Source organism: Cucurbita maxima, unplaced genomic scaffold (genome assembly GCF_002738345.1).
Source record: "Cucurbita maxima cultivar Rimu unplaced genomic scaffold, Cmax_1.0 Cma_Scf00008, whole genome shotgun sequence".
Taxonomy (NCBI): Eukaryota; Viridiplantae; Streptophyta; class Magnoliopsida; order Cucurbitales; family Cucurbitaceae; genus Cucurbita; species Cucurbita maxima.
In genome coordinates, this window is record NW_019272024.1 from 1345299 (window position 1) to 1367224 (window position 21926).

The following is a 21926-nucleotide window of genomic DNA, read 5'->3' on the forward strand; positions in this document are numbered from 1 at the left end:
TCAGAGAAGAAGCTTCAAAGCTATTAATTTAATAGAATGAACACAAGAAATGTTGATGGATCCAGGCTTTATTTCCTCCCTGGATTCAAGGGTGAGAAAAGTATTAGAAAGAAAAAGCTGGATTATCTAGGAATAAGTCATATTAGAATCCAAGTTTCACGCCTCACAAAAGCTTTTCACTTTGATTCACATTGAACCTATGTGTATGTAAGTGTAATAATGTGTACACGAAAAAAAGAGTACAAAAAACTCAAAACTCTAAAAACCTGATCTACACTGCTCCCTCCTCATTTTCAAGTCTCTACGACATCCCCCCCTCCTCTTCCCCTTTCTCCCTTCTTCTTCAGGGCCATAGCGAGGTTGAATCCGACCTCTATCTGGAGATTTTACAGGCCTGTTGTTGTATCAAAGGTTGATTGATTCACAATTGTGTAGCAGCTGAAGAGATAGCAACTTGTAAATAATGAACAGATTTAATACCTCATTCAGACAAATCTCTGCCCAATGGTGTGCAGCGCGAGAGGGATTTGTTGTAGCTCTCCGTTTTGGGTGTCTGTCTTTCAGACCCCTCCTTGTTGCCATTCATCAAATCTTCACCGCTTCATTGTGCATTGTCGTCAGAATCGCTTCCAGATGAACTGCCGTCGGAATCCGAATCTGCAAGGATGGTACCCCGTTAACCTCTACTTTTGTGGAAACAAATCCCAAATCTCAAAACATCCACCACTTTTAGAGATGGGTTATACCACTGGAAGAGGATGAATCATCACTACTTGAACTACTGGAGCCGCTGGAGCTACTGCTAGCATGCCCTCCTCCAGCGTCCTTCTCGATCACCACTGGTGGAAAATCACTTGTAGGCATCTCATCGCCAATGTCCACATCTTCCTCACCAGCCTCCCCTTTCCGTTGCTTCTTTGTTTCAGAACCCACTTCGAATTTCTCAGGGATCGCCAAAACCTGCCGTAATTCATCATGTAAAAAACATTAGGAACAATAGCTGAATTAAGAGAGCTCATCAGTGAAAGGCCGATGCGAATTAAGTAATTTACCCCATTGTGATTCATAGATGCCGCATTGATAAGAGCCTGTCGTTTGATCTTGCTCATCATCTTCTTCCAGTTAGTGACCAGTCGATCAAGCTCCCATAGTGTTTCGGTATCGACAGCTTCGATGTCGAGCTCAATCTCATCCCCATCTTGCTTCAAATGACCATTTCTCTTCTTTATGATTTGTACAACTTGTTCCATTTTCTCCGGCGGCAAACTCTGCAACCCAATTCCCAACTTGTGCTTCTCTTCTAAAGTCATTTCTCTCTTATTGGGATCTTTAGCTCTTGGCTTCGGCTGCTTCACTGGCTTTACAGGGGGCGCTCGTAGAGGTGAGGGAGTTTTAACAGGCGATTGTATCATTGGCGGATTAGAAGAGCTTGACGGAGCTTTGATCGGCTCCGTCTTCTTCACAGTCGGCATCGGGGTATCCTTCTTCACTGTTCTTTCAGCCTCCGAATGATTCCAAGAAATCGCTGGCAAGTCTTCCTGATAGTCACGGTACCGCCGATCTTCTTCTTCCAATGCTTCATTTACTGGTCGAAACAATTCCTCAAATCTCATCAGTAATTGCTCGGCCATGGCGTGTACATCGTGACCCTTGGGATTGTAAGTCATTGCGTTCTTGAAAGTCAACCTCACGTCGGATGCAAAATCGAACGGTGATTCATACGCATCTTTGCCCAACTTGGCTTTCACGGATCCCAAATCCATTGGACGCTTGACGATGTCATAGTAATCGTGAAGACCCATCCCAATCACATCGACTGGCTTGTTGAAGATCCAGCCATGTTTGTGCTTCATAAGTTTCATCAAAATCTGCGAACACATCTTCATCATATTACCATTTTCTGAATTAGACCGCTTGAATTCCTTACCGTTGCTCGACATCGGCAAAGGCCGCTTGGTCCCCGAGGCTTTTGACGATTTCTTCTGGTGTTTTGGTCTGAAATTTAGTTCTCCTGAATTGATGCGACTTTTCAATTGCCGAATCTGTTCTAGCTCGGAGATTAACCTGGTCTTCAGCTCGACCAGCTCTTTCCTCGAACACGATGAAACGTCGAAGCTCACGTATTGACTAAAATCCACACCGTTGGACAATCTGCGATGATGATTGATCGACGAAGCATCATCCGACGCCGACTGAGCCTCAGCCAGTGAGTCGTCCATCTGAAAACCGTTCACCTCGCCGTGAAACTGTTTCTTGTTAAATTTAGGGTTAGGGTTTGAAAAAGGTACTTTCCCCATGAATCCTTCTTCCGTACCGCGACCGTTACCCCTCAGCTGCGGCCAATTGGATTCGTTTCGGTTAGCTAAGACGACGGAAGCCATCCTGTACGGAACCCCAAGTTTCTAGTAGGACTCCGACAGGAACCCGTCGAGTATTCCCCAATGTGGTTTTAGGATTAAACATGAATCTCCCTGAACGCCCTTACTACGCGCCGAAAATTTCCTCACGCGCCGCCGCAGAAAAAGCACTTCAAAGGCATACACAGAAAATTGAGGAAAAACAAACTGAAAGAAGAATCGTGCAGCGTGAGGGTTTGAGGATTTTGGTTGATCCTGACTTCTGAGCGAGGAAGAAGAGGGGCTAGGGTCTGTTCTTAAAGGCGCGGAGATCTGCCCCAAAAAACTTCGGGCAGAATCGAGACCGTCGATGTACTTCTCCATGCAAATCCAACGGTCTACACTATCTCTCCCGTGCCGATAAATTGACCAAATGACCTGGCATCGACGGCCAGGATTGAAATTCAGATACACGTGGACGCTTAGGGATCGTCGGACCGGGCTGAGATTTGGGAATATGCGTTTGGGGTGAATTTGGGCCGAATTTGTCGTGCATTTAGGGTTTCGTATAAATCACTCAGTTTTTTTTTATTTTTTTAAATGAGTTCGTGGGCCCCACAGCTTGCTGATGTCGACCGAAAGGCGATTGGCTGATTTTCTTCACTGTGTGTGAGAGGTGGGCCCAGCTGTGGGGTCGGCGAAAACGTGTGAACGAACCCCTCTTTTCCCCCTTTCCCTTAAATATCACCTTGGTCAATTAAGGGCACTTTGGTAAATTCATTCTCTTACTAATTCTTTTTTCTAAAAAAAGAAAAAAAAAAAAAAAAAAAAAAAAAAAAAAAAAAACTGAGCCTGACCTGGACTGACCCGACGCTTCTTCTATTTAAACACCACATGTTCCCTCTCTACACCCACCTACCCACGCTTCCCATCTCTTCAAATTTGGATAATATAATAATAATAATAATAATAATAATAATAATAATAATAAAAACAATTACTTTGTAATAAATATTTTTTTGTTGCATTATTTTTACTAATTAATTCATTGTAATTTTTTAAAAAAATACAATTTTCAATTTAAAATTTTGGAAAATAATCAGATATCCAATGCATTTAAAATTTAATTCATATTATTATTTTAATAATAGTATTTTAAATAGGGTGCATGTAATAATTAAACTCATTAAATAATAATGGATAGTGAAGTTTTAATTAATGTTTTCCCTCTTTCCTTACCTTAAACTTTAATTAAAATACTAAAATAGACTTTTGAATTGAATAAAGAAGAGAGTCAATGTTATTTTATTGAAGATTCTAATAACTCCCCATCACAACACTATTTTATTGATTGAAATTAGCAATATATTCCTTTTATATCAATTTTAGTAGTATTATGTTTTAAAATATAGCAATGGGAATATTAGAAAAAACATAAATTAAGGAATTATAGGACACTTTTTGAAAATTTGAGAGGTAAAATCGTTTTTTCCACTCTTTGTTCGTTGACTTGATAATTTGTTCGTTGACTTGTTAAGTCTAGCCTTGACATTATCGGTAGTCTGCTCAGGGTTTCAACCTCTACGGTTAGCAACCAACTATGTGGGTTGCGCTCGTTGCGAGACTTAATCCAACACCTTGCAGCACGAGCTGACGACAATCATGCACCACTAGCGTCTACGTTCTCAAAAGAACCCTCTCTTTCAAGAGGATTTGCGGCATGTCAAGCCTGGGTAAAGTTCTTCGCTTTGCATCGAATTAAACCACATGTTCTACCGCTTGTGCGAACCCCCGCCATTGCGAATGTACTCCCAAGACAAGATACTTAACGCGTTAGCTAGAGTATTGCACGAGTCGATATGTACAACACCTACATTCCAAGGTTTACGACTAGGACTACTAGAGCATCTAATCTCATTCACTCCCCTAGCTTTTGTCTCTCAGTGTTAGTGTCGGTCCAACAGAATGCTTTTACTGTTGTAGTAAAAAAGCGGAGATACCATGACTAAATATATTCTCGAGAGGAGTTATTTGTGTTAAGTATATACCAAAATTGAATAATTTCAGTACAGCTTTAACAAAGTATTTAAAATTTTCAAGAGAAGCATCCAAAAAAATAAATAAATAATAAGGAAAAGAATTATATAGATGAATATTTCCAAAATAATAATAACAATAATAATTGGTAGGTTATAGAAAGTACTTCACAGATCATTTAAAAAGACATATCCTTGTGCCAACGAGATGTTGGGCCTCCAAAGGGATGAATTGTGAGATCCCACGTCGTTTTGGAGATGAAAACAAAACATTCCTTATAAGGTGCGAAAACCTCTTCCTAAAAGACGCATTTTATAACTTGAAGGAGATGCATAGAAAGGTTTAAAACCTTGAGGAGAAGTCGAAAAATCTAAAAATGACAATATCTGCTAACATTCCTTATAAGGTGCGAAAACCTCTTCCTAAAAGACGCATTTTATAACCTTAAGGAGATGCTCGGAAGGGTTTAAAACCTTGAGGAGAAGCCGAAAAATCTAAAAATGACAATATCTGCTAACGGTGGACTTCGGCTGTTACACTCTCCCTCTCTCTAATGCTGGGTCTAAGTGGTCAGGCAACTTGGATGAAGGTATATTCTGTTTTTTTTGCTCTTTCTGAAGTTAGGCTAACTACTACAACCTCTAACGGTTCTCAATAACGTGTGAGGGTGGAGATTCAAACTACATATCTTATACTCAGAGAACAAATATGATAACTAGTTGAGTTTATAGAGGTTCATAGATTAGCATTCAACCTCACCAAGTGGCTATCCATAAAAATCCAAAATCCACAGCCAAAGTTGCCAAGAAACATGTGTGCGTGGATGCATGAATCCTGAGCTATGACCAAGAATCTAGGAGATTTATCCTAGTTTCCAAGGGTGAAAGCCAAAAATCATTAAATATTTACACCATATAATATTCCACGTTAGTTAGGGAGGAGAACAAAACACCTTATAAAGGGTGTGGAAACCTCTCCCTAGCAGACACGTTTTAAAAACTTTGAGGAGAAGTCCAAAAAAAAAAAGGCCGGACAATATTTGCTAGCGGGGTTTTGGCTTGAACCGTTACAAATTCTACTCCAGGCCAACTCATAATGAAAAAAAGAAAAAGAAAATTCATATATTAAGTGTAGACTTTGTAGCTCAACTGGAGAAATCCTCAAAGCACAAATTCTTGAAATGCAGATAATCGAAGTAAATATATAGGTGTTGTGCTGTGTCTAGATAAGGCAGTTTCAAAAATACTTGTTTGTATAAATGAAACTCAGCAGTTGAATATCTCTCTATCTATAGCCGTATAAGACTTACATATTTTCATGTACCTTCGGTCCCGAATCGACTGGTTGTTTCTCTTCCTTCATGCTTTTGTCATCCACAGCATCACTAGGGATATCCAGCCCCGGAGGTATCTTTCCAGGATAATTAGTTGTCGAGGAATCCGACCCGACCATACTGGCAGCATGAGAAACGTGATGATCAGGAAGATGAATTTTCTTTCAAGTCTACAAAAGCTCGTAAACAAAACTCACCTTCTATCTACTATGACAATGGATCGAAGCTCGCAATTTGCAAATCTGCAAGTAGACATTGCACACATCATTGCAGAGTCGATGCATTCAAACGTTCCCTAATCGAGAGCCCGCCAATGTAACCAAGCCGAAAATGAAATTAGTGAATGTAAACATAACCAAGAAAGAACATGCATCTGTTATTGTTGGTTTAAACATAACCAAGCCAAAGGCATCTGATAGAGGACTGACATCTTAATGAGAATACGAGAGCAGCAAACACGATACGCTAAAGGTTACGATTAACGCAAAAGTCAGTGTCGATGAAATCTAAATATATCGAATAGTTTCGAAGTAGAGGTGTATTGGGTTCACTAACTGTGTGCATATTTCCTTTTTCACCGAAGGGTGACAGTCATTTCCAAACGCAGTTAGAGTATGAAACAAAAATCCACTATGAGTAACAACGGCTATCTCCTTCTCCTTCCTTGTCCACAACCTGCAAGAAAGGAGCAAAAAAGCTATACCAGATTAACAAACAAGGTTATATCAGTGGAATAGTTTTGTTCTATTGTGCTTTATCTATCTTTGGAGTAAAAACAAAACCAAATTCTATCCATATGATATTTTCATTGATAGAAAAACAAGCCTAACAAGAGAAGCTAAAACCAGAACAGAAAATCTCAACACCAGTTACAGAAGAAGACTCCAGTTATCAATCAGCATGAACAGAGGAATATCCTGGATAAACGGGGGACGCTTTGTTGTCCATTATAAAGTCCATGCCCGACCTCGGACTCGAGGTTTTGTAGTCAATCTCAAGTACATAAAAGTCCCTAGTTGCTTATAAACAGGAACAATGAAGATGATAACTGTGGAGTGCGGCTAGGTATAGAAAAACTGTAGGTTGCACACTAAAAGCTATTCAATCCGGCCTCCAAATGAGTCAAGATTTTGCAACTAAAACACTAAACATCTTCAGATTTAAGACCACTGAAAACCTCATCATGTAACGGTGACTCGTGGTAAACAGATAGCTGACAACATTTCATTGCAATAGCTTAATTCTGGAGTGTCCTTCATTTAAATAGACTTTGAGATATGCAAGCGGTACGCAAACATTTCCCTGTGCTCACATTTTTTTATATCAGCAGGGCATCCTAAAGAAATCAGAGTAAAAAAAACGGAAGTCTAATAAACAGAATATTCACCAGTTCAGGAATTGCAAGCCTCTGGCTGCCAGCTCTTCCTTTGTCTCTCTAATGTCAGCCTTCCACAATACATCCTCGTCACTTTCTATCTGCATGGAACTTTTGAGTGTAAATCAACAACACAACTCATCCACCATTGTTACATTTTCTTGAATGAAAATCTTCCTAAAAAGATTATAAATAACAAATTTCCCACAGCTCATTGTAACATCCCAGGTACTTGCCAGTGAAAAATCAACTGCAGGAAAGAGGAATTGATAGTCGCTGATGTTTCTCCTCTTATCACAAGGATGAACTCCCTGTTAGATATAGAACACATATAAGAACTACAAATATAATACATAACGAAAACAATAAGTCTCTGCTAAATAGCTCCCTCAGAAGAAAAAGGGGGAGAACGAAGGTATAATAAATTAGAAATCGATGAACACTTGGGGGGACCCGAACTTTATACTTGACACTGCATCGTGCAAAAATAGGAAGAAAATAAAAATTTTCCTCGACATACTTGCATATGAGGTGCATTAGCGGATTTCTAATATCGATAGCATTGAATAACAGACTCATACAAAAGACTGCAAGTATCAGTAAAGCTAACTAACCCCTAGCCCAGATTTAAGTCATTTACATTCTAAATCATGAAGCAATCTAACACCCACCTGTTGCAGCATACATAAACATAACTGAGAAGAATCAAATTTATCTAACACATACCAAATGTTCACGACAAAGCTCAACAGCAGCAATAGGTGGGCAGTTTAGACTTGAAATTGCAGCTCGTGCACTATTGCCAGCATTTGCAATCATTAGTGGCAGCACGTCCATTCCAGTTGTATAGCCTTCACCACCAAATACTCCAACAGCGGTTTGTAGAGTCCTAGAAAATAATCAACCATAAGAAAAATTCTTCAGATTTTGCATATTGGTATATGATTCCTTAGATATGGGTTACTATCGACTTCCCAGCAAAGTAAACATGAAGTAACAATTAAAATAAGCATTGAAAAGAAAGAAACTGTATTCTGAGGAACTCAAAACGTTCAAGCATCTACTTTGCACTTGAAGTGGAACAAACACGTTCATCTCTCCTCTTTTTGCTCTTTCAGCTTCTTCTTCAGTAATTAAAAACTTTTTATTCCAAAAATTCTCCAATCTCTCCGAGTTAAATTGATTTAAATTAGGGACTACTGAGACTTGGTAGTCAAGTAAATCGTGGGAATTGCATGTCTCACATAATCATCATCAAAGGCAAATTATCTCAGTTGAATTCAACGGTTCTTACTACCCAAGAAGAAAGTATGTATGGGTGTGTGACTGAACTTGTCAAACCATGAAAAGGTAAATTTCTTCCAAGATTACTATATTGGTTACAAACAAGAACTTCGTGAGATCCCACATCGGTTGGGAAGGAGAATGGAACATCCTTTATAAGGGTGTGGAAACCTCTCCCTAGCAAATGCGTTTTAAAAACCTTGAGAGAAAGTCTGAAAGGGAAAGCCCAAAGAAGACAATATCTACTAGAAGCGGACCTTGACCATTACAAATGGTATCAGAACCAGACATCAGCCGATGTGGAAGCGAGGAGGCTAAGTCCCGAAGGAGGTAAACACGAGGCGGTGTGCCAGCAAGACGCTGGGCCCCGTAGGGGAGTGGATTTGGTGGAGGTCCCACATCGATTGGAGAAAGGAACGAGTGCCAACGAGGACGCTGAGCCTCGAAGGGGGATGAATTGAGAGATCCCACATCGGTTGGGGAGGAGAACAAAACACCCTTTATAATGGTGTGGAATCCTCTCCTTAGTAGACGCGTTTTAAAAACTCTGAGGGAAAGTCCGAAAACGAAAGCACAAAGAGGATAGTATCCGCTAGCGATGGCCTTCGCTGTAACAAATTTGATATCGTTTAATGTTCCTACCCTTATTGATCTCCTCTTTTTAAAATATTGGTGAGGCCAACAATGAGAGTCAACATCATGAAACGAGAAATGACGGGGAGGTTTTACACATAAAATTGTACATAAAAGAGTGTTAACTGCAGATAATGACATTAATACCTGAGCAAAGGGGATGTTACTACCAATTCAATCTTCCTTGAAAGACCAGATGCATGAACATGCTTGCGCAAATTATCAATCTGTGACAGTTGAAAGATATCATATCAGTAATTTTCTCCCAATTAACTCCACTTTTATCTTCTTTACAATTTAAATTTTTACAACTCCCGTCCTGACCTGCTGCCATCCAAGCTGAGTAATGTGGGCATCAAAAAATTCAGGACGCATATATGCTTTATAGCTCTTATCTCCATCAACATTGTGGATTCCTTGCGCATGCCTGACCTGGATGCATTGTTTTATAAGAGCCCTTGATTTGCGAGCAAAAGCCAAGAAAGAAGGCCATCTTGAATGCCCTTCAAGTCAAATACAACCTGCTTCACATCTGCAATACTCATTACATATAAAACCATGAAATTTTCAAATTTGATACTGACCAGGTGAATTGTTTTGCATCGATGTAGTGGATACAAACTGAGACCTGCACCGTTGTCCATATCTACAAAAGAATAACAATACTAGCTCATACCCAACCAAAGATTAAAAACAATCAAAAGTTAAGTTCCGTCAGGGAGATGTTTTCACATACTTATAAGGAATGTTTTGTTCCCTTCTCTAACCCCTATTCTTCTAAGGAATGTTTCCTTCCCTTCTCCAACCCCTATCAGACGGATGTGGGATCTTACTAACCACCATTTCGGGGAAGGATACAATGAATGGGAGTTTAACCTGATTGACGACAAACCTCTTAAATGTTAACTCAGCTGAACAACTAATTTTATGAGAAACCTGACTGGAGAATGATGCAATTTGAGAAAGCTAAAAACAGTCTGTAGACGTCACTACCACAAACATAATGATTGATTCCATTTTCCTTGTCTGATCACTGCAACAGCTATTACAACACGGCAACACAAAATCAAACCCCAACACGTGATCACCATTAATCCAACCCGAGTGACCGCTTTAATGAAGAAAATCAACACAATACGCAAAAACAAATCATAGACCATAATAAATGCCAGTACGCCATGAAAACCCAACGATTCAATGAATCCAGTAAGCAAAAACTCAAAAAAGAAAGATTCAAAAACAAGAATCAAACAGGTTAGGATCACGGAAACGAAAGCTAACCAAGAGGAGAGACGGAGGAGGAGGAGGAGCAACGAGCAGCAAGAGGTGGCTGAATTGAGGTCGAAATGGAGGTGGGGAAGAGGAGAGACTTGACGGGTTTTGAAAGAAATGGAGTCTGGGTTTGACCAGTGGGTGACATGATCCGAATATCAATATTAAAGGCGACGATGCCACTGATTGTCATGTCGCTGCGATGGCGAATTTGGGCGCCCTTTGTGTTCGAGATTTGTTTATTGGCTTTTGGGGAATTGGCGTATTCGCCAACTGTGTGGACTCTGGATCAGGACCATCCTCCGCACGTGACTGTCCTTCGCTTTACTCTGCCATGTAACTAACTACTATGCTTCTCTTAGCTTTATTAAATGCAAAAAAATTTCAATGATAGAGGGGTGGTTAAGGTGCCTTACCTCAACCCAACCCAATCTATTTTTCGACGGTTCAGTCGGTTCCGTTGTAAGAATTTATGGGCCGGCGAGCCTTAGGAGTAAGCACTACGGTATCACAATTGCATTCTTTCGTTAACGAGATAAAATTGTGCGACACTTGTTCTAACCTAATGAATAAGTCCATGTAAAAATCGACGAAAATCATTGAAAAAGTCAACTACATCTAAGGAAGAGAGATTCGATCACTACTTAGCCTCCTATACTATATTTTAGGGCGATTCATGTTTGATGGGAGTAAACATGGAACGGTCATATACACAAATATATGGTTAATAAAGTTATACAACATGAAAACAAGTTATGGTCCGTTCATTATATTTATGTTATAGATCAAGTCTATATAACATAAAAACGCAAGATGGCCATGATGTGTACGTGTGGGATGAACCAAATTCTCGTTGAATTTGATTTTTCAATTAGAAGGAGCTCGTATTTGTTCTATAGTCCCCATTGTGAATATTCCGTCATACCTAGTTGAACACTTGGTTCTCCAATATATTGACCCGCAATAATACCTACAACTTCTCTCAATTCGACCAGATCCTCGTGAGTAGAAGGATATGTTTTTTTTATTTGAGGTCAAATTGAGATATTTAAAAAAAAAAAAATAAAAAATTGGGAGAGGAGAGATTTTTATTTTATTTTATTTTATTTTTTTTAAAGTAGATTTTATTAAGAACAAGTGAAGAGCTAAAGTAAATGGGATAATCTTGGCGAACTTTCGAAGTTTGGTTCAATCGCTCTCTCCCTCCAGCCCGATTCTCGTCGCTTTTTTGCTGCAAATCTTTCGATTGAAGCACCTACGAAGAGAATTCTCTTCAAATGATATTCGCAATCAATCTTCGTTTTCCTCGCGTCCATGGCCAGATCCACAATTTCCAATTTCAATCTTGGCCGTCGTCGGCCCTTTCTAGGAGTCGACTGCCATGCCAGATCACCTACTGCAGAAAGAAATTCAGCGACGCGGATCTCGCCTCCGATCTCGCTATGGAAGTAGCGAAAATCAACACCAATTTGATTCAGGGAGAGGAGGCGATGACGAAGAGCAGAGAAATTTTGTTCACAGATCTCTGCGGATTTCTAGAGCTAAAATCGGAGGAGACGAAGAGATGCTGGAAGAAGATGGACGAGGAGGCGAAATTGACATTAGTTAAAGAGTTTGTGTCCGAGTGGGGGTTCAATTTCCAACCATTGTCGCCTAGGTCTGTGAAGGAAATGGTGGAAGAATACGTTATTAATGGAGAAAATTCACCTGCAATTTCTTCTGCTTCGTCGTTGATTTCTTCGTTGAAGAAATCGATTGGATTGTGACGAACTTTGCATTTGGATCTTCAATTCCCGCGTCCAATGTAAGCTGTTCTCTGCATTTATTTTTTACCATGGATTTCGACCCTCAAATTCTGTAGAACCTTTTGATTTCTTCTTGCCAAAAAAGTTGAAATTTCTTCGAAGTAATCGAATCTATCAAACCCTAATTTACATGTTAGTGGGCCGAAATTCGATTATACGACTAAGAACAAATATTTTATTTAATAGAGAGTTTCTCCAAAAGAAAAGGAAAATTATTCAATTGATCGATACTTTAGTAGACTTTACGAGACAAATTTCCTTCTCTATAACACGTTCCTTAATGTTTTCTTCAAATATATAGAAAGTTATAAGATATATGATGATTAATTCCTTTTAGATGTTCTCACTAAAGAATGTGTCAAAATTTATAGCGTTTATTTTTGTTATTATTATTATATGTAACAACCTAAACTTATCCTTAGTTGACATTGTTCACTTTCATCATCATGTAATGTTATTCTCTCTATCAATGTGGGATCTCACAATCCACTACTTTGACCATCATGTAATGTTATTCTCTCCTTCCACGTGGGATCTTACAATCCACCACTTTGACCATCATATAATGTTATTCTCTCCATCCATGAGGGACCTCATGATTCACCCCTTGAGAGTCCATGTCTTCACTAGCACACTGCTAGAAGTTTCCATACCCTTGTAAAAAAAATTTCGCTCCCCTCTTGCAACTGATGTGAGATCTCATACACTAAGCACAATGTGTCAGTGAGGACGCTGGGCTCCGAAGGAGGTAGATTGTGATGTTGGTGATTGTGAGATCCCACATTGTGAGGACGCTGGGCTCCGAAGGAGGTAGATTGTGACGTTGGTGATTGTGAGATCCCACATTGTGAGGACGCTGGGCTCCGAAGGAGGTAGATTGTGACGTTGGTGATTGTGAGATCCCACATTGGTTGGAGAGGGGAACTAAACATTCATTATAAGGATGTGAAAATCAGTTGGAGATTGTGAGATCCCACATTAGTTGGAGTGGTTGGAGAGGGGAACTAAACATTCATTATAAGGATGTGAAAATCCGTTGGAGATTGTGAGATCCCACATTAGTTGGAGTGGTTGGAGAGGGGACTAAACATTCTTTAAAGGATGTGAAAATCTCTCGGACACAATTTAAAAACCATGAGAGGTGTTAAAAATCTTTTTTTAATAGACACATTTTAAAAACCTTAAGGGAAACATTATCCACTCATCACGACTATGGACTCGAGTCCACGCATTCAAATTTGTAAGCAAGTGTGAACGCGAATGGGATTAATTTTTTTATTTTTTTATTAAATGTTGTGACAAAGCATGTGGGAATCCCCCAACGGATAAGTATGTCAAAAACCACGTTGTAAACTTTTTTCCAAATGGATTGCCGTGTTTGGCCGAACCAGCTGCCCACAGGATACACTAAATTTGCCGGTTTTCAATCCCCCCTTGGCCCCTGATTCCCCCTCCGTTTCATACGTACAAAACAGAGTCTCCCAATTCCAAGCCACAACCAAAGCTCATCAATGGCGCCCACTGCAGCAATGCTCACGCTCTCTCACCACCATAGCCATACCCACGATTCTTCTCAGCCCATCTCCGGCCACCCACCGTCCTCAACTTCCTCCGCCGTGCAATTCTCAGCCTGGAGACTGCTCGAAGCACTTTCAGGTGGCTTTGGCAAAGTCAAAGGCGAAATTCAGACGATCGGCAGTGGCAGTGGCGGTGACCGTTCGTCTGAAACGAAACTTAGTGTTTCAGAGGCATTTGAATATGGTAACTTTTGGGGTTGGTAATGTTGATAATTCAGATTCATGACTTGTATATTGCCTTTCTTGTTCCATTTTTTAGCTGCAAAATGTGTACTAAGTACATGTAATTGACTTAGTTTAATTTGTTTTTCTTTGAGTAATAAGAACATGTAATGGTGGGTTTATAATTAAATAAACCGCCTTTATTTAACCATTTAACTATAGTTAAATCATGATTCGTGGTTGGAATATGCTCGTTCTCTTCGTACCCCTAAAAATAATCGATCATCCACTTATTTCATTTTTACAATTAGTAAAAAGGCTAAAAGCACATCGTTTTTTTTCGATCAATATATTTTTCAAGGTCGTCGTGAAATGACTTGTATTTCTATGGGGAATAGATACACGATTGACATCTCTAAATATCACTAATTGGGTGTCTACCTATTGTTTAAGTGACATCAGCAACATCTGACTAGGATTAGGAACTTCACGTTCCATAAAATTAACTATTTATATAATATTTATATTTTAAATTCTTCCAATAAACAAAATGGTGTCGTGGTGTAGTTGGTTATCACGTCAGTCTAACACACTGAAGGTCTCCGGTTCGAATCCGGGCGACGCCATTTATTTTCTTACTTTTTCCTAACCATTATTTATATAATTAATTATAATATATTTTGTGCAATAAAATACATAATATTAAAAAAAAAAAAACAATGAACTGTCAATATAGATAAATTCTAAATTTTATTATCAAAATTATTTATATTTCTATATATATATAGATATATATATAAAAGATAATAATGATGAAAATAGAGCAAGCTGTAAATGGGAATCGAATATTAATAATTAATTGTCTTTTACTGTCTAACTGGTTGGAGCTCATGCTAATGGTCTTCACCATTGACGATGAGGTTGTTAGGCCTTTGCCCTAACAATTCCTTTGCTGCTCCTCTGCTCTCCTTCATCTCCAATTCGCATTATCGTCACTGTCCTCGCCTCTTCCCCGTCTCTCGTGTTTACAACCGTTTCTGCGTATCAGGTTTTCTTCTCCACCATTGTATCTCTGTTACTGGTTTCGATTGTCGCTTTCTCAGCGTCTCCTCTCATTCTTTAATCGTTTTTCATCTCATATTTAGCTAGTCTATAACTGTAACATCTTGCACTTGATTTGGCAACTTGGCTTTCTTTCTGTACTAGTTTGTTTTCCAGAATGTTAATGGAAAAACCATGGCATCGGTTTGAAATACTGATTTTAGAATCTTTAATGTTCATTGTAAACTCTGGTTTATCTCTTTCTTTGTAATCATCGAATTTACCAGTTGACTGAAGGGAGGAGTTGTTAGTTTCATTTTTACCTCAGACGTTCATTTCCGTAAGTATTGCTTGGAACTAAATACTAAAACCTGTTTTATAATCATTTAATTTTTTATTTTTTTGTGTTTGAAAATTAAGCTTCCAAACATTAATTTTATCCATAATTTCTATTTTTTTTTATTATCCACTTTTAGTTCTAAAAAATAAGTTAAATTTTGAAAAATTTAAAGATATATAATTTTCAAATGATTTTTTTTTTTTTTAGAATTTGAATAAGGAGGTGAAAACTACAATTGAAAAATTGGAAAGAACAAGCATAAATTTCGTAAACAAAAAATTAAAAACGGAATTGTTATCAAACTGCCTAATTGTATGTAGTAATTTTTTTTTATTGATTTGTTTGTGGAGTTTCTGATAGGGAAAAACTATCTGACTGTTGGAATTGAAATTGCAAGATGCGCATGAAGAAACATATTCGAATCAGATAGACTGAAATGTATTTCTTGAGAGTTATGGTTTGATCATCTGAATTTTATTTATTGTTTTCAAGTGAATTGGCAATGTATTTGCAACTCTTCTTTTGGATTCTGAATTATCTTTTCTTGAGTTATTTTATCCAGTAAAATGGAGTGGGAGAGATACGTGGTTCAGAAATTCACATGGTTGTATGTTGATGTTGCAGGGGGAAAAGGTTTGGTGTTAGCAGCGCAGTTCGGCTATAAGAGCGATAGTCAGAGTGATTTCCAACGAAAGGACTTGATGGCTGGAGAAAAGGAAATTCCAGGAACAAACAAAACCCCTTATCCTCCTATTGAGCCATACAGTACTGGTCTTTTGAAAGTGTCGGATCTTCATACTATTTACTGGGAGCAATCTGGGAATCCTGCCGGTCATGTAAGTTCAGAAAATAATTTTCTATTAGTTTCATATTTTTCTTCTGAGATTTCTGCCAATATATTATAATGAACTCTTGATTAGGAAAAAAATATTTGTCTCCAGTAAATCCATTCTAATACAACCATCCCTCATTTATGGTAATATACACTCGAGGTAGTTACTAATGTTACTTGGTTGTTGAGACTGTTGTGCAAACAAGTTGAACAAATTTTTATTACCTTTGGTTGGAAATATATATCTGAATGCATTTCATCCAGTGCAAGCTGCAAGTAACAATGAAAAATGATAAACGTGACGGATGCAGCTTGCTGCATAGTTTAGGATTCTATAAAAATGGACATGTTCTTGCAGTGATACACTGTTAAGTGCACGTTTTACAGATATCATTGATCTAAAACTAACCATCTTATGTTCTTTTTGCGTGGCCTTATCAGAGATAGTAAATTGTTGAATATGTTCACTTCAGATTCATATTAATAATTATCTTATTTAACTGATCTTGCAGCCAGTGGTCTTTCTACATGGGGGACCAGGGGGAGGAACTGCTCCAGGCAATAGAAGATTCTTTGACCCAGATTTTTATAGAATTATTTTGTTTGATCAGGTTTTGTTCTCAATCTTTACTGTGTATTATTAGGATTGTCTATCTCCAAAGTTAGAAAAATGTCTCATTTCTTGCAGCGAGGTGCAGGGAAAAGTACCCCACATGCTTGCTTGGAGAATAATACCACGTGGGACCTCATTGCTGACATTGAGAAGCTAAGGGAACACCTGAAAATTCCAGAGTGGCAGGTCACAATTTCTTGAACTACTCCTTGTTTTTCCACACTTCTGGATACCGTAATCACAGTTCCTGTTTTGAAGGTTCTGTAATCATGTCAGTGTATTCAACAATGTTTTTTATTGAGTGTAAGACTCAGTAATATATGTGGTTGTGTAGGTCTTTGGAGGTTCCTGGGGTAGTACGTTGGCTCTTGCTTATAGTCAAACTCATCCTGAAAAGGTGCAACTGTTGCCAAGTTTACCGTCCTCCTCCATAGTGAAACTTCTTATATTTGAGAAACATGCCACTTTTATCAACATTCCTGCAGTTTTAATCATATGATTTTTCGTTTAATCCAAGGTTACGGGATTAGTTCTTAGAGGGATCTTTCTTCTGCGGAAAAAAGAAATTGATTGGTTTTATGAAGGGGGTGCAGCTGCTATATATCCTGATGGTAAACTTCTTCAGTTATTTTGCTCTCACAAAAGTATCCTATGACGCGATCTAAGAAATTTGTAATTTAAAAAAGCATTATCATTTGCAACATCTGTAACATATTAAATCAAATTTGATATTGGTCCGAGGGTATAGATTTTTAGGCACTTTCGAAATAAATTGTCTGAAAACTGTTCTGTTCACTAGATTTTTTATTCAAATGCAGCTTGGGAGACTTTTAGAGATCTTATTCCTGAAAGTGAGAGAGGATGTTTTGTTGATGCTTATTGTAAGAGATTAAATTCAAGTGATATGGAAACCCAAGTAAGTTCTATCAACTGATTTATTAGCTGCATGATTATTACTCTTTTCTCTTACCTAGTTGGCTGGTGACACTCATTTTCGGATGATGAGTTGTTTTCAACAAACATTCACTCCAAAATGTTGATTCATTTTCCAGACTCTATAGCCTTCCTTGGAAATGAATTTCCTAACAATGCCAAAAAAGCTACTCTCTGTTGTCATGTAATATGACAGAATGATATGAGAGATTGCTCAATATTGTTTCATTCACTAAATTCATATGTATGACCTAATAAAAAGCCCTAAACCTAATAATAGAGTATAAGATTGTTACAGAGACATTTTTGTGGCAAGGCCTCCCGAAAATTAACTCTGCTCCAGGTTTTTGAGAAAATTTTGCAATTTCATATATATGCATGTCAAGAGGCAGAAACTCTGTGGACAGTCAAATTAATCAATGCTAATTACAGTTGACTCTACGGAATGTCACTTGTAGTATGCAATGAAGATTTTGCTAAAAAGTGATGGCGGCACTTCATCTTTATGACTTATAAGTGCTGCATGCATAAGATTGAGTTTTGATGCCAGCATATATTAAAATTTGAAAGTTCATTTTGTTTGTTGGTTTATCCATGTAACTATTTTCTGTTCTTTCTGTGACTATATTGCATTTGATGATAAAGTTAGAAGCTGTATCAATCATGATGGAAACTGTTAAAATATTGAGGATAGATCAATTGTCAACCACTCTATCGGAACCTAATAAATATAAAAATTTAATCTTATAATATTATTTTTAGAATTACAATTTTGCTACGATTGTTGAACTGTAGCATATGCTACTAAAGTATGCCACATATTAAAAGAGAAATTACAGTTTTCTCGTACAATTACTTTTAAATCATGAGTTAATGCTTCTATATTACCTGTTTGTTTGCTAAAACTCTCCACTAATTTGCTAGTATGCAGCTGCAAGAGCGTGGACCAAATGGGAAATGATGACTGCTCATCTTTTGCCAAATGAGGAAAACATTAAAAGAGGGGAAGATGATAAGTTTTCATTGGTAAATTGTTTTTTGCTTGTAAATTCATATTTGATATCTAGAAATCTCCTGAACTGCCAAAGCTGTGTGCTTGAAACGCTTGCAAGTTGTGTGTGCATGTATGCTTTATTTTTCCCTACGATTGAGAACTGCGATGGAAGTATTTTGTTTCAGGAGGGCTCCGGCTTTTCTACCGGCTGTAAACCTGCCAAAGCCATTTAGCGAAGTTTTTCTTTTCAGTTCGTGTTTTCATGTCTTTCATTTGAGGACTTAGATTTTATGAGGCACTTGTTGTGTTGCTAGGAGCTTTTTGGAAAAATTTTGTGGGGAAGAAAACCATTAAATAAGTTCTTGTTTGCTGAGGATTTTCCTTTGTACTGTCCCTGCTAATTTTCAAGGTATTCATGGATTTACAAAAGATACAGGGTCTACTTAAGTAGAAGAAAGACCAAATACATTAAAGGAAAAAAACTTATACACACAAACACACATTGAATACACCTAATAAATATGATAGATATATTATAGGAATAAACTAACACTCCCTATCTTTTTTTGATGTTTGGGAATTTTGCATGCTCATTATAATTCTGCCTATGTCTGGAAAGATGAGATGGTACAGGTATAAAAATTTTGATGTCGTTTTTTGTTATATTCTACAATTATTCTTCAGTTATTTCGTGGAGTTCTTCAACTTGAGTGATGTTATAATTCTGCTTGTAATGCAACCCGTAATTTTGTTTTTCTTTTACCTTTTGGTTTGACCCAGGCATTTGCAAGGATCGAAAACCATTACTTCGTACACAAGGGGTTTTTCCCTTCTGATTCCTTTCTGCTAGATAATATTGACAAGATACGACATATCAATGCTGTAATTGTACAGGTAAATTTGCCTATCCTATCCATCTTACCCATGCTATAATTGTACAGGTAAATTTGATTGTCTTGGGTACCTTCGTTTCATATTTTGGTTTATTGTATGGGTTATTCTATCTTTTCTTTTACTAATGAAAGGTTTTTTGTTTCCTAACAAAGGAAAAAAGTTTGAGAATTTGAGGCAATCGTTTTAATCTGTTGAGTTAACAGCGTTATTGATCACACCACGTGAGAATCGAGTAGAATCCGAGTTTGATAACAAGATATGAAACTACTACTTATCTTTCATTTTACAGGGAAGATACGACGTTTGCTGCCCAATGATGTCGGCTTGGGATCTTCATAAAGCGTGGCCCGAAGCTGAATTAAAGGTAAAAGAAACTGCTGCGTTCTATTTCTTTGTCTAAAATAGGTTAGGGTTTATTTCCTAACAGTTCCCTTTCATTGATATAGAATGCGAATATATCAACTGAATGTTTCATATTTTACCCTATGCACTCCAAATGTACGTGGCTTTGAAGAAGGTAGAGAGGTCTTGACATGTGAATTAGCCTCTAAATATTAACATGGAACAAGGCATTTACGGCATGATATTTGAACTATTATTTAACTTGATCTCCATACTTTTGAGTTATCATTTCACTCTGCATCAAGGACGAAGAGAGAAATTTGGATTTATGTATTTTTTCATTATACACAACATTTCAATATAACATGGATGTTGCCTGTATTCTAACTGCCCTCAAACTGATTGTCTCTCGGTTAAGAAATAATTTCCCAGAAGATATGAAATTAGTGTGAGATCCTACGTCGGTTGGAGAGGGGAATGAAACATTGCTTATAAGGTTGTGGAAACCTCTCCCTGGTAGGACACATTTTAAAACCTTGAGAGGAAGTCCAAAGAAGATAATATCTGCTAGCCGTGGGCTTGGGTTGTTACAAATGGTATCAGGATTAGATATCGAGCAGTGTGCCAGCAAGACCGTTGGGCCCCAAAGGGGGGTGGATTATGAGATCTCACATCGGTTGGAGAAGGGAACGAAACATTGCTTATAAGGTTGTGGAAACCTCTCCCTAACAAACACATTTTAAAATCTTGAGAGGAAACCTGTAAGGGAAAGTCCAAAGAGGACATTATGTGTCAATGGTGGACTTGAGTTATACCATTAGTTTCAAAAGCAGGGAGGAAAAGTATATACAAAAAAATTATTCCAGTTGATCAAAGAAAAGTTTACGAGTATAGGCTTATATTCTTACTTTCAATTCAAATGATTAGAGAAACAAAGGGCTTTAGTTTAAATAGCTACAGGACCTTCTTGAAGCGAACACTGTGGAGCCTATTTCCTATGCATGTTCCTGTGCATATATATAAATCTACGATTAGAAAGTAGTTGCTGAATTTCATTACCTCTCTACGCAGATCATTCCTGACGCAGGTCATTCTGCTAATGAGCCTGGAGTAGCTGCTGAGCTCGTGGCTGCGAACGAGAAGCTGAAGAACATCCTGCAGAAGAATGGACCATAACGAGACTCCCCCAAGTATATTTCTCACAATTTTACTCATCAAATAAGTAATCAATGTCTGAAATAATAGATTGGGGATGCCAAATTATCGTGTATTGGCATGTGTTAATGCTTGAACATGGGTCATTTCTGAATGCCAAAAATTTGAGAACTTCCAAGGAGATTTTAGTGTTTAATCCCTATGCGTTGAATTTCCAAACGGTCCATCATTCTTAATGTTATTTTATTGGTTCTTTTTGGTCACTTTATTGTCTTTTGCCTTCCATTAGATATAAATTTGAACTTCTAGATTTTTTGCTTTCTCGACGGTTGCTCTCGTTCTAGCTTTTACCCACTTTTGCTCACGGTTCTCACACTCCTTCACATGAGAAAGTGAATAGTAGTCTTACTACTTCGCTCCCTTGTAATTTCCTCTCTTGCATTCATTAACGAACTGTGGAGTTCGCGGTAGACTTTTCACAAGCTCTACAAAGTGGCCGACCTTACTTTCAAGGGTTATTCTCATCTTCAGGCAAAGAAATAACATATATAATCAGAAGGGCTCCTTTCTAAGATCAATGACTTCCTCTACACTTGATTCACTCGGCATCTAGAACAAGAAATAACTACACTCCTTGTTGCCGTAGGAATAAGATAGAGGCGAGAGTCGGAGGAAGGGTACATTAGGAACAAAGCAGAGAGTGGGGTACCAATTTTGTGTTTATTATATGGTTTAAATATTATATATTAAAATTGAGTTATAATTGAATGTTTGTAAATAAATACATAAATGTTTATAAATTAATATTCTATTTTTATTAAAAATAAAATTTTGAATAAATAAGAAGATTGAGTTGATAATTTAATAAATATTCGGGTTAAAATCCGACACAGGTACTTGTAATTTTACCCCAAAAATTCAAAACATTACTTTTAGTCTAAATTACGGAAATACCCTCATCTGTGACC

At 37.8% G+C, this 21926-nt stretch overlaps 4 protein-coding genes and 1 non-coding gene across 10 annotated transcripts; 3 read left to right on the forward strand and 2 right to left on the reverse strand.

The window, feature by feature from the left end:
• Nucleotides 1-122: 122 nt before the first annotated feature.
• LOC111483458 (transcription factor GTE7-like) lies at nt 123-2632 on the reverse strand. Of its 2 annotated transcripts, XR_002718367.1 has the most exons (4): nt 1053-2632; nt 747-960; nt 481-657; nt 123-394 (listed from the first exon to the last, which is right to left on the reverse strand). XR_002718367.1 is itself a non-coding variant. In XM_023129684.1 (3 exons), exons 1-3 carry the CDS (start codon nt 2379-2381, stop codon nt 602-604), a joined length of 1599 nt encoding a protein of 532 aa, XP_022985452.1. In that variant the 5' UTR covers nt 2382-2632; the 3' UTR covers nt 123-601. The 2 variants fall into 2 exon arrangements, 1 of the variants encoding a protein (XP_022985452.1); XM_023129684.1 differs by having other exon boundaries at nt 123-657.
• A 2837-nt stretch (nt 2633-5469) lies between these two features.
• Nucleotides 5470-11535, reverse strand: LOC111482993 (phosphoglycerate mutase-like protein 1). Of its 5 annotated transcripts, XM_023129057.1 has the most exons (11): nt 10280-10351; nt 9735-9874; nt 9583-9644; nt 9323-9430; nt 9146-9225; nt 7808-7970; nt 7318-7392; nt 7094-7182; nt 6262-6381; nt 5904-5948; nt 5470-5826 (listed from the first exon to the last, which is right to left on the reverse strand). In XM_023129057.1, the coding sequence occupies exons 3-11, from the start codon at nt 9640-9642 to the stop codon at nt 5679-5681; spliced, it is 888 nt and encodes a 295-aa protein (XP_022984825.1). In that variant the 5' UTR covers nt 9643-9644; nt 9735-9874; nt 10280-10351; the 3' UTR covers nt 5470-5678. The 5 variants fall into 5 exon arrangements, with proteins under 5 accessions (XP_022984825.1, XP_022984823.1, XP_022984824.1 ...); XM_023129055.1 differs by lacking the exons at nt 9735-9874; nt 10280-10351 and adding an exon at nt 11445-11535 and having other exon boundaries at nt 9323-9501; XM_023129056.1 differs by lacking the exons at nt 9735-9874; nt 10280-10351 and adding an exon at nt 11445-11529.
• Nucleotides 11472-12211, forward strand: LOC111482994. Its single transcript, XM_023129059.1, has one exon. The coding sequence runs from the start codon at nt 11548-11550 to the stop codon at nt 12034-12036; it is 489 nt and encodes a 162-aa protein (XP_022984827.1). The 5' UTR covers nt 11472-11547; the 3' UTR covers nt 12037-12211.
• A 2155-nt stretch (nt 12212-14366) lies between these two features.
• Nucleotides 14367-14440, forward strand: TRNAV-AAC. The gene has a single exon. It is a non-coding gene; the product is annotated as a tRNA-Val (tRNA).
• A 232-nt stretch (nt 14441-14672) lies between these two features.
• LOC111483031 (proline iminopeptidase) lies at nt 14673-21212 on the forward strand. Its single transcript, XM_023129119.1, has 11 exons — nt 14673-14862; nt 15820-16031; nt 16540-16638; nt 16716-16826; nt 16975-17037; nt 17158-17251; nt 17459-17556; nt 18498-18599; nt 19348-19461; nt 19751-19825; nt 20875-21212. The coding sequence occupies exons 1-11, from the start codon at nt 14730-14732 to the stop codon at nt 20977-20979; spliced, it is 1206 nt and encodes a 401-aa protein (XP_022984887.1). The 5' UTR covers nt 14673-14729; the 3' UTR covers nt 20980-21212.
• Nucleotides 21213-21926: the final 714 nt, after the last annotated feature.